This window comes from Gigantopelta aegis, chromosome 3 (assembly GCF_016097555.1).
Source record: "Gigantopelta aegis isolate Gae_Host chromosome 3, Gae_host_genome, whole genome shotgun sequence".
Taxonomy (NCBI): domain Eukaryota; kingdom Metazoa; phylum Mollusca; class Gastropoda; order Neomphalida; family Peltospiridae; genus Gigantopelta; species Gigantopelta aegis.
Genome location: NC_054701.1, coordinates 82,245,507 through 82,262,588, shown reverse-complemented (window position 1 = coordinate 82,262,588; position 17,082 = coordinate 82,245,507). Strand labels below are relative to the sequence as shown.

At 35.4% G+C, this 17,082-nt stretch overlaps 1 protein-coding gene across 5 annotated transcripts in view; it reads right to left on the bottom strand.

Annotated features, from left to right (window-relative positions):
* The window catches only part of LOC121369165 (plexin-A4-like), a 250,532-nt gene that overhangs the window by 104,027 nt on the left and 129,423 nt on the right, over positions 1–17,082 (bottom strand). For all 5 annotated transcript variants that reach the window (XM_041494064.1, XM_041494067.1, XM_041494068.1 and 2 more), the window contains exon 5: positions 13,480–13,580. In XM_041494064.1, the coding sequence (XP_041349998.1) occupies positions 13,480–13,580 (101 nt within the window). The remainder of the gene's footprint in view (positions 1–13,479; positions 13,581–17,082) is intronic.

Here is a 17,082-nt window from a genome sequence, read left to right as displayed (position 1 = left end):
TCTTTCTTATTAAAATTATAACTCCCTTTCAATGATGCTATGCAATATTAACATTAGTCTGGAAAAAAAACCCCAGAAAATCTACCACATATCAAATATACTGTAATCGAAAGAACCGACCCTACTGATTAGGCAATGCAATCTATGTTTAGCAATTACAATTTTTAATCATCCTTGCTTAAATAGTCTGGGGGTTTTTGTTGAGCAAATCCAATGCATTTCTGGTTCTTCTGATGAAAAAAAACGTAAAAATAAAAGTAAAAATGTAATCATTTATGGATTTTTAACAAAATGTTAACCAAACAGGAACCAAGGAACAATTTAAAAAATGTGATAATTTATGGATGCTTAACAAAACTTTAAACCGAAGTTAAACCAAATGCTGACACTGCCAGACTGTCAAGACAAATGGACACTTGAAAAAACAAACACAATTCTGTATTGACTCACATCATGTGCTGCATGGAGCCAAGTATTGATAATGTGAAAAATGATTTAATAAATGATCCCTATATAATTACCAATGATTCATAGTCCATGTAATGTTTTGCCACATAATGACACAGAAAATGATGACTTGAGATTTTTTGACATGATGCCAACTTTTGTTGACATTTGTTAACCGATGATAATTTCCCCCGTCAGAACGGAGACGTGAAAATATTGTGTTCTGATGTAATTTAATGCAACAGAGCTAACTGTCACTCTAAACCAAATCATCTTAACCAACCAACTCTGAGAGAATGATAATAAAATTATAAATCACAAGTTAGAAATGCAGCATAGCAATTAAAAAGAAAGAAATGTTTTATTTAACGATGCACTCAACACATTTTATTTACAGTTATATGGCGTTGGACATTATGGTTAAAGAAAGAAATGTTTTATTTAACGACGCACTTAACACATTTTATTTATGGTTATATGGCATCAGACATATGGATAAGGACCACACAGATTTTGAGAGGAAACCCGCCTTCGCCACTTCATGGGCTACTCTTTCTGATTAGCAGCAAGGGATCTTTTTTGTGCTTCCCACAGGCAGGATAGCACAAACCATGGCCTTTGTTGTACCAGTTATGGATCACTGGCTGGAACGAGAAATAACCCGATGGGCCCACTGATGGGGATTGATCCCAGACCAAATGCACATCGAGCGAGCACTTTACCACTGGGTTACGTCCCACCCTTGCATAGAAATTAAATACAGAAGACTAAAATATATGCATAGAAAATAAATATGCACATATAGATATACATTGTATATACATAAAAAAAAAATATTAATGTTTTGTTTTGTTGTTTTTGTTGTTTTTTCCACTGAAATTTGTACACAAATTTTATAATTTGTTATATTTCTTAAAGTTATTAGACTTAAAGCTGATATTCACTGGGTTCATTTCTTGGTATCAGCTTACACCCAGTTTCAATGGCTGAATAAAGGAAGGAAGGAAGGAAGGAAATGTTTTATTTAACGATGCACTCAACACATTTTATTTTCGGTTATATGCCGTCGGACATATGGTTAAGGACCACACAGATATTGAGAGAGGAAACCTGCTGTCACCACTTCATGGGCTACTCTTTTTGATTAGCAACAAGGGATCTTTTATATGCACCATCCCACAGACAGGGTAGTACAGTAAATTCTGTGTTGTTTAACGACACCACTAGAGCACATTGATATGTTAACCATTGGTTATTGGATGCCAAACATTTGGTAATTCTGACTTGTAGTCAATTGAGGAAACCCGCTACATTTTCTTAATGCAGAAACGGAACTGTTATATGCACTTTCCCACAGACAGAAAAGCACATACCAGCCTTTGACCAGTTGTGGAGCACTGGTTGAAACAAGAATCAAGCCAATGTGATTCAACTGTATTTCAAATGTGTTGAATATGTCACTAAATAAACCATTTCTTTCAGGTTTTTTTTTTACACCCAATAATGCAGACACTGCTGAAGATAACTTCACTACTGTGTTATATACACTCACCCACTGGTGGCTGGCTTCAGCCCATCAGGCCAACATGTTCACCGAGATGGGATGTCACCAAATATTGACATGGCGTAATATTTCAATTACATTTCCACACGTGCAAGACTTTCATTTATTTACCATTGCAATTAAAGTCATGTGTGAGGGGTTTCATCTTACTGGATCAGGGACCATATTGCCCAAGTTGTTGACATTTCAACAATAAAAAAATAACAGGTTGAAGAACAAGAAAATGGCAGCCATTTGGTGTTTTAGCTGTATGTTTTCACAACCATGAAGAACACATTAGATTTTTGTATCACCAAGTGGTACAGTAGATATATAACACAAAGCTCATTTATACCTGTGATATGAATGTACATTTGTTAAAAGTTTTTTGTTTGTTTAATGACACCACTAGAGCATACTGATTTATTAATCATCGGCTACTGCATGTCAAACATGTGGTCATTTTCTGACAGTCATAGAGAGGAAACCCGCTACATTTTTTCATTAGTAACAAGGGATCTTTTATATGCACCATCCCACAGACAGGATAGTACATACCATGGCCTTTGATATACTAGTTGTGGTGCACTGGCTGGAATGAGAAATAGCCCAATGGTCCCACCAACGGGGATTGATCCCAAACCGACCGCGTATCAAGCAAGCACTTTACCACTGGGCCACATCCCACCCCTCATTTGTTAAAGCTGCTAAGCCTATGCAATGCAGACAATGCAAGTACATGTACCTTTTTGTTGAGTATAAAATGCATGTTGAGTTACTACAAATACAATACTAAGACAAAAATGTTTAGCAATTTTGTTATACTGCATTGTACTGTAAAATACAAGCTAGATTCAATCATGTGACAGTTAATTTTGTACTGTAAATCTCCTGTTACTTATACTGACAATGAGGCATTTATTAATTTAAATCCAGTGTCTGATTTCACTTGGAAAGTCACAAGTTTTATTTAAGCATGTATACCAAATTGCTAAAACTTCTTTTTTTGTCTTAGTGTAATACACTGATGATAAGAAATAAGGGAACATATAAATAGTAACATCAAATACATCCAAAACCCTCACCCAGAGCATCAGAAAGTCAACTGTGTTACTGGCTATCAATACCACAGTACTGACATTCAGTCATACATTGCATTTCTGTATTTTATACAGACATAACTACTCTAGAATTGAATTAAATTTAGTGTCCAATACCATGTATTCTCTCATTTCTTTCCATCAGTATATATAGAGATTATTATACAAGCTTGTGTATCATACTGATTTTATGAAACGAGCGTCAGGATTGTTGTATTGCCCGAGCGAGAGCGAGGGTAATACATGAATCCTGACACGAGTTTAATAATGAATGCAATAATTTCTTTATTATCCATATTATTATTGTTGTTTTCTTTATGAATAAGAAGACCCAACTCAAAATGTTTCAGCCACAACTAGAAGGAGACAACGAAATGACGTCATATTTGAAATGCACAGTCTGAGCTAGGATTGGAGAAGCAACATCATTTTATGACGTCGCTTCCCCAAGTTATGTCATTACATTTGTTATTACACGTGTGCTTCGTATGATTATTATTAACTCGGTTATGTTGAACCATATGGATAAGACCAAATACTAACATGACCAGAAAAACATCATTGGATTTTCCAAGATTAATAACAAGAAATTGTAGTAATGCGCATTTATCAGCAGAAAGGCTGTATATGGTTAATAGTGTAAACTAATACTTTACATTGTGTAGTTGGTAGGATTAGTATCCTTAATCAACTTGTCCATTAAAATTACACCACAAATTGAAAGGCATTTGAGTACAAATGATGTGGTATAAACATAACACAATGTCTAAAATATAACAACAGATCCATTTTAATAAGGCATTTTTAAACTCTCAATTAACAGTCTTGTAAGCATTTTCCAATAGACATATCTGAGTATTGACTGAGATAGAAAAAGCACTATAAATCGACTGGATTTGAATATACAACAGGGAAAAGCCCATCATTCTATTGGCACTGGACAGAATGAGAAAAAGTCTAATTGGAATAGGGGTGAACCAGTAGTGTTAAAGGAAACCCAATAGGGTCATTGGGTGAAATAAGTAAAAGCACAATCAATTAATAGAATGGAATTGGAAAAGCTTGATGAATTCAGTGCAGATAAGAGTGAAAACAGAGACCATACAGCTATATGCATGTTCATGTATAGATGAAAAATGAAGAAGTTTGTTTTGTTTAATGACACCACTATAGCACATCGATTAATTAATTATTGACTACTGGATGTCAAGCACGTGGTAATTCTGACACATATTCATCAGAGAAAAACTGCTACATTTTTCCATTAGCAGCAAGGAATCTTTTATATGCATAGATGGGAAAGCACATACCACGGCCTTTAACCAGTTGTGGTGCATTGGTTGGAATGAGAAAAACCCCAATCAGTTGAATAGATCCACCAAGGTGGTTCGATCTTGCGACACCAGAACCTCAGACGAGTACTCAACTGATTGAGCTAAATCCTGCCCCACAAATAGACGAGGTCATCATTAAAAGATCCCTACTTCGACTTAATTATCAAGTAAAGACACAATTATTGCAAGCCAAGAGGCAAACTGAACAACATATATAGAACCATTTTTGAGAACAAAAATAGTGCCTGCCGCAAAGCAGTTTTCAAGAAGTAAAATTATCCAGCAAACCTTCACTTCGAAATTATACCGAAAGCCAATTTTACTTCAGGTTTTTTTAAATGTCATCATTCAAATGGTAGTTGTTGAAGAAGAAGAAATCATAGGGTTTGAAGAATTTTCAAGTGTTGATTTAAAAAAAATTTAAAAAATTTAGAAGCTCTAATGAAATGTTTCCTCTAAGTAAAGTAAAAATCCAAGACATGAAAATATTTAGCAGCTACAGAAGAAGATACCAACATCCGACTCTGCAGCCATATAGAAAGAGAAAGGAACATTTGTTTAAAAACACCTCAGCACATTTTAAATTAGGACTATTTGATATCCAATATATATTTATTTAGATTATTTTGACACTTTTGTAAAGAAGCCACAAATATATAACAGAGACACAAATATATTTATATATTTATAGCACATCACAAATATGTATAGATGATGATATCATTAATATATCATTTAGCACAAAAAAAGCAATTTTTTTACAATAATTATTCATAGCCTGAGGTTCTTTCCTATATCAATTTCCTTGATTTTTTCTAAAGATTTACTTTTCAATGCATAAATGATGGTTATTTGTTTGGAAAACGCAGACAGCTATTTAAATGAGTTTCATACCTGTGTCAGTCTTTAACCTAGTTTTGTCTTAATCTGGTTCATTTCATAACACAGTACAGGTTTTAACCCTGTTCATTTCATAACACAGTACAGGTTTTAACCCGGTTCATTTCATAACGCAGTATAGGCTTTAACCTGGTCCATTTCATAACATAGTACAGGTTTTAACCTGGTCCATTTCATAACACAGTATAGGTTTTAACCCGGTTCATTTCATAACACAGTACAGGTTTTAACCAGGTTCATTTTATAACATGATACAGGTTTTAACTTATTTCAGATCAGAGAACTGTTCCAGTTTTTAGGTCTTCTCTCAACTTGTTCGTTTGATCTATTAAGACTCTTGGGATGGGTATGAATATTGGTAAATTGACCTTCCAGTACAAGCTCATCGCGGCTGCAAGAGAACTCATAAATAGTCCTTCTAGGGAGGGATTAGCTAAGCTCAGAGAAGACCATTTATCTTGGCAGAGAAAATCATGAACAAATTCCAAAAGATGCAAAGATGTGCTAAATGTATGACTGTTGCACTGCGAGGACAATCCTGTGCGACATGTATTTGCATGTTGGCGTCTGCTGCTTGGGGAATGTCACTTTTAATCACGACCCACGATTTACAAAAATCTCCTACCAAGACTGAATAATGATATTAATGAAAGATTGGATTCTTTCCTACTGCAGCTCAGTTTTGTCACATGACTGGAAAAAAAACCCACCAATATAAAATTCATCATGATTTTCTTCTACATTTATATGTGATAAAAACACGTATAAAGCAGAATTCAAACCTACTACACCAATTTGTATGGCTTTTGATATTAAATCAATACAGCTTATTACAGGTCAAAATGTACTAGATTGATAATTTGGTTAAATAAGAAGCTGGTTGTTTCATAATGATGACTACTTTATCAGAGGTGGTTGCTTGAAGTTTCATAAATTAAGTACAACAAAGTCATCCATTACAACCAGTCTTGATGGTATAGTGTTAGTTTTATTTCAACTTATTTTCATGCTAATATCTGGGACAGTGAGTTAGTTATTAGTCATTAGTGGTAATGAGAGAGAAGAGGGTGTAGTGTTGAGTAGTTAAAACTCGCTCTGGGTGGGAGCCAGTACCAGGCTGTGCCTACCAGCCTTATGTCCGATGGCTTAACTACGACACCACCGAGTGTTAGTGGTTAAGCCATTAGACTCCCACCAAATTTAAAGGCTCAGTGAAAAGGGTTACGGCCACCAACAACTAACCATTAATCCACTGTTCTGGACAGGCTAGATAACTGAGATACGTGTCCAGGACAGCATGCTTGAACCTTCATTGGATAACAGCATGAAAATCAACATAAAATTACACAAAAAGGTAAAGTTTGTTTTGTTTAACAACACCACTAGATGTTTTATTCATCATCGGCTACTGGATGTCAAACATTTGGTAATTCTCATATATAGTCTTAGAAGAAATCCACTACATTTTTCTATCAGTAGCAAGGGATCTTTAATATACACCATCCCACAGACAGGACAGTACATACCACAGCCTTTGATACATCAGTCATGGGACATTGGTAGGGACAGGAAAAAAACCTCAATGGATCTACTAAAGGGATTCGATCCTGTGACCAAAGCATCTTAGGCGAGCACTCCACAAACTAAGTTAGATCCTGCCCCAAATGACAGAAAGTTCCATATAACTATTTAGACAAAGGGGCGGGATGTAGTCCAGTGGTAAAGTGCTCGCTTGATGCACGGTCAGTCTGGGATCGATCCCTGTCGGTGGGCCCATTGGGCTATTTCTCACTCCAGCCAGTGCACCATGACTGATATATTAAAGGCTGTGGTATGTGTTATCCTGTCTGTGGGATGGTGCATATAAAAGATCCCTTGCTGCTTATCGAAAAGACTAGTGATGACAGCGGGTTTCCTCTCTCAATATCTGTGTGGTCCTTAACCATATGTCTGACACCATATAACCGAAAATAAAATGTGTTCAGTGTGTCATTAAATAAAACATGTCCTATTCTATTCCTATTTAGACAAAAAGCCTAACTACCACAGTGCTCGTATGTACCAATATGCATGATTCATCAAAATTACTAGACAATACATGTATCTCTTTATACATCTATTTGCTGAAACACATTGCCTAAATCAAACTGGCGAGAAATCAATTTACTCCAAACAAATGAGAAATCAGTTGAACAGGACGAGAATGTCATGAACTGGGTCAGACCAAAAAAAATCTATTATTCTTTGTCACTATTCATAATTAATGAGAAAGCATGATTGCAATTAATCTCTTCGCCCACTGTAAACACCGATTTGTGAAGATCGGGGCAGGTGACATGCTGTAAACATGATTCATCGGCACTCACAACAAGATCATGATAGGCCATTGTTGTTGTTCGTAAAACACATATTCTGCCAGCACTTAGCATATCATTGGAAACCAAAGTGACATTTTTATTAATTTTGTCAAGCAGTAATGTGTTAACTTTAATTTTGATTCATTTCCAGTCATCTGTAAACCATATTTCTACAATAAATTGAGGTTTTTTTTTTTTTTTTTTTTTTTTTTTTGTAGCTTAATTAATATAATTGACAGTTAATCAATGAAAAAGTACCATGACAAAGAAAATGAATTCGGTAATTTGAATTTAGATTTATATCTAATAAAAAAGAACCTGTATAAATATATATAATGGAAAATATTTTTACATTTAACTTAATGTTTAATGTTTGTAAGATAATAACCACTAACAACTACTAACACATTGTCCTGGACAGACATCCCAGATAGCTGAGGTGTGTGCCCAGGACAGCGTGCTTGAACTTTAATTGGATATAAGCACGAAAATAAGTTGAATTAATGAATGAATTAAAATTTAATCAATAAAACCTTACTGACCAAGAAAAAAAAGTAATTATATCTATCAGTCATTTCCAATGATTTGCATTTAGCATTGATATTCATTTCTTTTTTTAAGAGTGATACAGTTTAGATTTGACCAGTAAATTAGTACTGTGACAAAGAAAACCAATGCATTAATTAAACACAAATGTTTTAACAACTGAATGTTACAATACCTCAGCAATTACATTTATTAGTATATTCGTTCACTGTTAAAGGTTAACTTTATAAAAAAAAATTAATAATAACGACACCACTAGAGCACATTGATTTATTAATCATTGGCTATTGGATGTGAAACATATGGTCATTTTTACAGAGTCATAGAGGAAATCCGCTACATTTTTCCATTAGTAGCAAGGGATCTTTTATATGCACCATCCCACAGACAGGATAGCACATACCATGGCCTTTGATATACCAGTCGTGGTACACTGGTTGGAATGAGAAATAGCCCAATGTAGCCACTAACAGGGATTGATCCTAGACCAACTGTGCATCAGGCTACGTCCCACCCCAACTTTATAATAAAGTAAAGTTAAAACCAGACAAAACATGTGTTGATTTTTTGCCAAGTTGTAGTAAAATATCAGGAGATGACACTATGTATGTTTTCATTTCTAATAAAGGCCATTTCAATTTTATAAAAACATTATTAAAATTGCTGTTTTGCTAAAAAGGAAAAAGGACAAAGAGTTATAACTCTTTTGAATAGTGACCTATATGGAATAATTTTCTCGTAAATAATCACGTAATTGTTTTTGATCTGCTGTATATTGTACGTACTGAGAATATTAGAAAAAGAAAGAAATGTTTTATTTAACGAGAAGATTGGAATGACATCAGGTATCAGTAGTCCTTGTTTTCTGTTAAACGTTTAGAATAGATATTTTGTAAGCCGCTTTTGCAATGCTTACTTGAAAGCAAAAACTGAGATTAACACTTTTTACTTGTTATTGGGAATACAAGGTACAGATCATAGTTCATAATTTTACTGTAAAGTTAACCTTTTAACCATGAATCAATAAAAAATCATTACATTACATGGAAGCCGAACTATTGGTGTGATTACCTGAACGCACTTGAGCTAGGAGGCTGGTTCACTTAAAAAGACAAAGAGCCAAACCTCGTGGAAATTTTCACACAAATTGAACCCGTTATGCAAATGAATTAGAAGTCAAGACAAAGCCGAAACACTAGGACAGAAAGAGCATTGGAAAAGGACACAGAAAAGTTGCAGCAACTTGTACTTAGCACTCCGTACGATCCATTAAGTCTCTGTAGACAATGAACGGCGTCATTCAATCACTGTACATTGTCACTTACGGCATAAAATATTGACAGACAACTTTTACCAATAACTATATTGCAGTCTGGTCAATAGATAAGGGAGAAAAAAGCCTTAATCATTGTGCCGTGTGAAGTATGGCTTGTCACAGAAGAGCTACGTCTGACAATACCTGCCCATGTCGACGGCACGTGTAAGCGAGTGCTTTACACTGACAAACTCGTTACGTTGACATCCTGGACATGAAAAAATCCTTCACAGAGCTAGCATTTACAAAAGATTATTTTTCATCACAAGCGAAGCAAGTGTATTGGGGAAAAAATGGGTAAATGACAAGAGAAGTCTGTGTAATGAAAATGTTAAGTGACAATTTGAAGTAAACTTCAAGCAGAATGTCAGAATGTGAAGATGTGAGATTCTATAAACTTTTTTAGAATGTTTAACATGTTCAGGTAAGTGTTAGATGAATGTGGGTATAGAAGAAATGTCATGTTGAAATTCTCAAGAACTTGAAACATTTTAATAGGTTCAGGTAATGCAGAAGAATAGTATGTACAGTGGATGGAAAGGACAGGATGGATGGATGAATGGATGGATGGATGGATGGATGGATGGATGGATGGATGGATGGATGGATGGATAGATGGATGACAGGATGACAGGATAGATGGATGACAGGATGAAAGGATGGATGGATGGATGGATTAATGGATGGAGGGATGGAGGGATGGGAGGGATGGGATGGATAGATGGATGGATGGATGGATGGATGGATGGATGGATGACAGGATGAATGGATAGATGGATGGATAGATGATAGGACGAAAGGATGGATGGATGGATGGATGGATGGATGGATGGATGGATGGATGGATGGATGGATGGATGGATGACAGGATGAATGGACGGATGGATGGATAGATGACAGGATGGATGGATGGATGGATGGGTGGATGGGTGAATGGATAGATAAATGGAATGGACAAAACAGATGGATTAATAGAATGCAATGGATGGGTAGATATATTAAATTAATGGCCCAATGAATGGAAAGAGAAAAGGGAATGAATTGGGGATAAATGTAATACAATGGAATAGACAATTGAACAGACATGATGGACGGATGCATGGTTGCATGGACTAGATGAATGGATGGGATGATGTATAAATGAAATGGATCAATAGCAGATTTAGATTATAAAAAATGTAATGGACTAGATGACCTATACTTCTTCCCTGGCAATTACCCAAAAGACTTTAAATAGATGTTTTACTTCATACACTGTAACACAAACAAAAGTGATGAACCAACACAAAATGACTGAGATGTAAAATACACAAACAAACTGAAGCAGTTTACAACACCAACGACAACAACATCTAAACACTGAAAATATATGTTTTATATATATATATACCATAACAAATGAATTACAGCAACATATCTACTTAATAAATTAACATAACACACAAAATATTATACCCTACCTTTTATACAATTCAGCATTACTTATATATGAAAATAAAAACCTTATAAAAGGATAGATTCCTGTATACTATAGTGATACAACTCATTGTGATGTGGTATAGAAAACAAAAGAATATACTATAGTCCGTCCCACAGGGAACACCTTTTTTTCATGCTATGGAATTTGCTACAAGTTATTTATTTTTGAGCTGGTTGTTTTCTAAATTGGACACCAAAATAATATTTATTCGTTATTTCCAAAACACTTTTACTTTTCTTCTTAAGACAAATGAAACTGAAATTATTTACAAAAAAACATTTTTATAGAATGATGGGACAGACTATAGTCATATACTACATGTATGTTTGTGTTAGCCCTAGGCATGTTGAGTTTTGTTCAAAATCTAAGTTAATAATTCTCTCACTGGGAAGGATTCCAGTAGTGGCTCCAGAAAATCCATTTAGGGGGGGCCACAGTGACATGAGGTGGAATGCCAAGGGAACTTTGGAGGTGGTTTTGATGGGGATAGTAAAAAAAAAAAAATTATAACACAAAATGTAGGGGGGGGGCCCCCCCCCCCCCCCCCCCCCGATCGGCCTCTGGATTCATACAGACTGACTAAATGTTATGGTTACGATGTATGTCATGTCATAAAATCAGAATTGTTTTATTACATATCAGAACAGTCTAGACCATAGTGATCTACAAAGGGTTATCTCTTACCTGGTTGTGTAATGCTTGGCACACACCTACCGATTAATGCCGACTCGACAGTCACACCAAGAGATAATCGGTAGGTGTGTGCAGGGCAAAGACAAGACAATCACGTCTAATGTTCTGTTTTACCCCAATCAGACTGTCGCATTGGCTGGTGTGTGCAGGAGCACATTTTCAGGCTAATGCCGATTCGACAATCAAGTCAGCATTAATCAGAAGGGTGTGCACCAAGCATTAGAAACTCACAAACACATGTAACAGTCTAAAATGTTCTTCCGTCATTATGATAGAGATATAGGTATATATCTACAGATAGACAACAGACCTGATGGTACACCATTACTTACATGTTTGGCTTAAACATCCTTGTATGATGCAAAAAGAAGAAAAAAAAGCAAATAAAAAATAAATGTAAAAATCTGATAAATCAACTAGAACCGAACATGAACATGCGCATGCTATGTACGAGGATCGAGTTGTTTTATGTACCGACACCAATAAAACTAACATATTTTAAAAAGAAACAAACACCATACCAATTAACCACCACAAATGTGCTTAAATTAAAACAATCAACAACAAAAAGTAGTTTTTATTAATGCAAGCAGACCTCTGAAAGTTAAAATGGTAAGAACGATCATTTCGTTTGTATGTCACTTGAAAAAAACAAAGGTCAAGGCCTGCTGTTGGTGTGTCCTTTCAAGGATCAATTCCTGTTGGTGAGCCCACTGGGCTATTTCTCATTCCAGACAGTGCTCCATAACTGGTGTAACAAAAATTGTGGTATGTACTATCCTGTCTGTAAGATGTTGCATATACAATATCCCTTGCTGCTAATGAAGAAGAGTACCCATGGCATGGCAGCAGCAGGTTTCCGTTATCATTATCTGTGTGATCATTAACCTTGTTTTGACATTATATAACAATAAATTTTAAAAAGTGCTTCATTAAATAAAAAAAAATTCCTTCCTTCCCATAAATGGTTTGTGCACTTTTTCAATTCTCAGAGGTCTGCACAAGAACAAAAATGATGACTTATATATTCACTGGCACCTATAAGCATCAGTCCCACACCATACTAAAGCCTTAAAATTGGGAAATTACTGCAGTAAGATACCTGATGTTCTTATTGGGTTGATAGAGTATTGGGTAGTAGTTTAACAGTAAAATGTCCTGGGTGTCTACATAATGACGGTACTATATTTTGGAAGTCTGTATGATGACAATGTTGTGTCAGTTGATTATATGATAACAGTCTTGTGCCCGAGTGATAGTATTGTGTCCTGTTTGACTATATGATGGCAGTTTTGTGTCTGGGTGACTATATAGTAAGATTAGTATGTTCTGGATGACTATTTGATAACAGTATTGTGTCCTAGGTGACTATATGATGAGATTAGTATGTCCTGAGTGACAATATGATAACAGTATTATGTCCTGGGTGACTATATAATAACAGTATTATGTCCTGGGTGACTATATGACAATAGTATTGTGTCCTTGGTGACTATATGATAATTTTGTGTCTTGGTGACAGTTTTGTGTCCTGGGTGACTATATGGTGACAGTATTGTGTCCTGGGTGACTATATGATAGTTTTTGTGTCTTGGTGACTATATTGTGACGGTATTCGTGTCTGGGTGACTATATGACATTAATATTGTATCCTGGGTGACTATAATACAGTATTTTGTTATTGGTAACCAACTACATGGTGATAAAGATGACAGTGTGGCAGTAGGGTCTACACGCTGACTATGACTACATGATGATACTCACTTGTTCTCCAGGGTGCACCATCCGCAGTATGGATCCCTGGCACCCAGACACTCCCCACATGTAATGTACTGGCTGCAGTCATATACCTTCAGCTTGGTCAACTGAAAACAGCAAAGAGAACACATCAGACTTCATTCATGCAAAACAACAAGTGAAATTCAAACATAATATACCTACATTGTACTTGCTGGAAAGACCATGTAACAAATTCCAATTTCATAATGGAAAATGTGTTAATGAATGATCCAGTATTTGAAAATATAAATAATTAAGTGTATTTTACATATGTAAAACATGTTTCATTATCATTAGTTTTTATGGTCATTAAAGAATTACAAGGTGTTCCTTACACCAACAACAAATATTCAGAATGACATGGCATAAGAGGCTGTTCAAATATTAGTCCATGTCACAAACATGTATTTGGATGGATGGAATAATGAATGAATGAATGAATGAATGAGCATAACAAAATACCAGCATAAAAACTAAAAATGAATGAATGAATGAATGAATGAAAGAATGAATGAATGAATGAATGAATGAATGAATGAATGAATGAATGAATGAATGAATGAATGAATGAATGAATGAATGCATATTTAACTACACTCCAGCATAAAAAATATATAGCTGCTTGGTGTCTGGATTTAATTTATATGAAAAGGATACCTTATTTTAATCATCAATTCTTGTAGATTTTATAGGTGGCCTTTATCGACAGGGTTCATTTATCTGTACTTTTTAATACAGTTAACATGGTAATACATCTGTCATTCTGAGACAAGTTATCTTTCCGAACAGGCTTCGGTTATGCCATTCTGTCTGTCACATTTCCTGGAACCCAATGAGCCAAATCATGTTCTGAGTCTGACGTAAAAAAAAAAAAAATCTCTGCCATCAAACTGCATGGAATATGCCCGCAGCCATTCCCTAGTAATCAGGTCTGTCTTTTTTTATGAAATAAGAATTCTGTAAGACAAGACACCATCGTGAACGGGCTAATACCTTAGAAGACCTCACATCATGCCGTTAATACCCCGAACACTGAACACCGAGAGCTAGATGTCTCATCAGTATCCTGGCTATACGACCAAGTCTGACAGAAGTCAATGTAGCGTGCAGAAAGAGATTCGGACAATTACAGCATGGAATATAAAGCTATATCAAGCATGGCAATGTTATGTGCTTATGGCAAATTCAATGACCTGTTGTCATACAGTATCAGCGGTATTGCACCCACCAAAGGAGATGAGGTGCTCAATACAGATGATTCACAGGAAAACCAATTACACAGACACCTTTACTGTGTCGAGTGATTTACGCCATCAGAACTTCAAAACCGTTATCACAATCAAATCAGGATACTTTCCACTGAGGAGCATTTGTACAAAAACTATTACATGATGGCAAGATTAAAGCAAACATGCTCATTCTGCTCTGAAGCACTGTTCACAATAAAAACGGCTGAAATATTGCTTTAATACCATCTCAGCACATTTTAAACTACAGTTAGTTGGTGTCTAAGATAAGATGATTATTTAAACACTTGGTTGAAAGACAGAGAGAGATGAGAAACCAGCTGCAGTCACATAAGAGTGTATCCAAGAGAGGTGCCCCCACCCCCCCCCCCCCCCAATATTTGTTTTATTAAAATTGCCCCCTTTATAATAACAACTTGTTCCCCGTAGAGCCGTTTTTGATACCTGAAATCATACTTTATTTCGATTTTATTGTTTAGATTATCCATTTCCGTACATTCGAAGTGTTTTTGGTCATCCTGGTGTTTTTAATATCACAAAATACATTTCTCATATGTTTAAAAATGCACGTGCGTCTGAGAATTATCAGTTATGGAGTTGAGTTTCAGTATATTTTTAGAAGGTATTTCACCATTTCAAAGTCACAGACTCATGTTTCACTCAGTTGTAACTTTATCCAAATGTGTTACAAGTTAGTAGATTAACTAAACTTAGTGTGCATTTTTGTGGGCTGAAACTAGGGTCTGTCCCTTTAACAATATTATGGTGCCCCTTTTAAAAAAATGTGTGTACAATTTTCAATGAAGTACCCTTTTTCAGGGAGTTGGTCCATATGTGCTCCTTTATCCTTGATCCTGTTCCTAAAATATTTATAGTCTTTGCCCTTACCACATATAAGATAGTCTACTCCTATTAAGAAAGTAACTAGTTATCTATTATTTGCACTTAGCCATAGACAGGACAATACATACAGTGATCTTTAATGTCCCAACTGTGGAACACTGAATGGAACAGTGAAAACTTCCGAGTCCAATGAAGACAACTTTACATAATACCCATGTTCACAATCAATTAATCAATCAATATTTATTATACAAAACTGCCCCAAACAGACCTGGAGCAAAATACATACATTCAAATCAGTGAGTTAGATAACTATGGGATGTCCCAAACAGAGCTGGTGGAAAATACATACATTTAAATCAGTGAGTTAAAAACGATCCTCAGTCATAAAATAAATTTAATAAACAAGAACCTAAATGATTAGTCACCAATGAAATTAATTGTAAAATGTTCAAGCATGATGAAAATAAATTAATACAAAAAAAGAAAGAAAAAAGTTTTCATCAATTTAGTGTATTAAAAATATTGTAAACATGCATGTGTTCTTTGTTTTGAGAAGAATCAATTTTGAATATAAAAATAGCATCAACAGTTCAGTGATAATGGGGCAGGATCTTTGTTGTCCATGCACTTCAGAGAAATTCAATTATGTGTGGAAATCTCTGGAGACAGTGTATGGGTTACGACAGAAGACCACATTGATTGGCGTTGTATGAGACACACTCTCCTGGGATCCGTTATGGTCAGTGCACACACACGCACATGCATTTCATGTCCTTTGCAGATCAAGACCTCTTACATTTAACCACAACCAATGAGGACATCAGAGAAATATTTCCATAAAAACTCAAACAATGCCATAAAGCCAATATTTCTGAACTGAAGATTTGAAAATAATAACTGCCAAGAAATTAAATTTAAAATAATTAAGGAACATTGAATGGATGGATGGATGGATGGATGGATGGATGGATGGATGGATGGATGGATGGATGCATGCACGCACGCACGCACGCATGAATGCATGAATGAATGAATGAATGAATGAATGAATGAGTGAATGAATGAATGAATGAATGAATGAACATGCAGTTACCTACAGTATATATGTACGAAGTACAGAAAGTGAGTAAATAAATAAATAAATGTATATTCTTCGATTTAATGTTTGTTTAATTATTAAAAAACCCTCAACATTGTTACAATCATTAATCTATTAAAAGCTCACAGCTGTAAAAAACATACATGTATGTGCCTACGTGCCATTTGATACGAAACATCGTTAACAACCTGCTAAAACTGCCTGCAGATACACAGGTACACAGTACACAGGCGCAAAAACCACACACAACAATTGTTCTGGGAAAGAAATGCTTTGTAAACATAATTACTGGCAGCAAAGCTCAAAGGACTTCTCTATACAGACAATTCCGAATAGCTTTCATTTGCCTGCTCTTGGACCATGTATCGGCTCTTGGACCATGTATCGCATGTATTC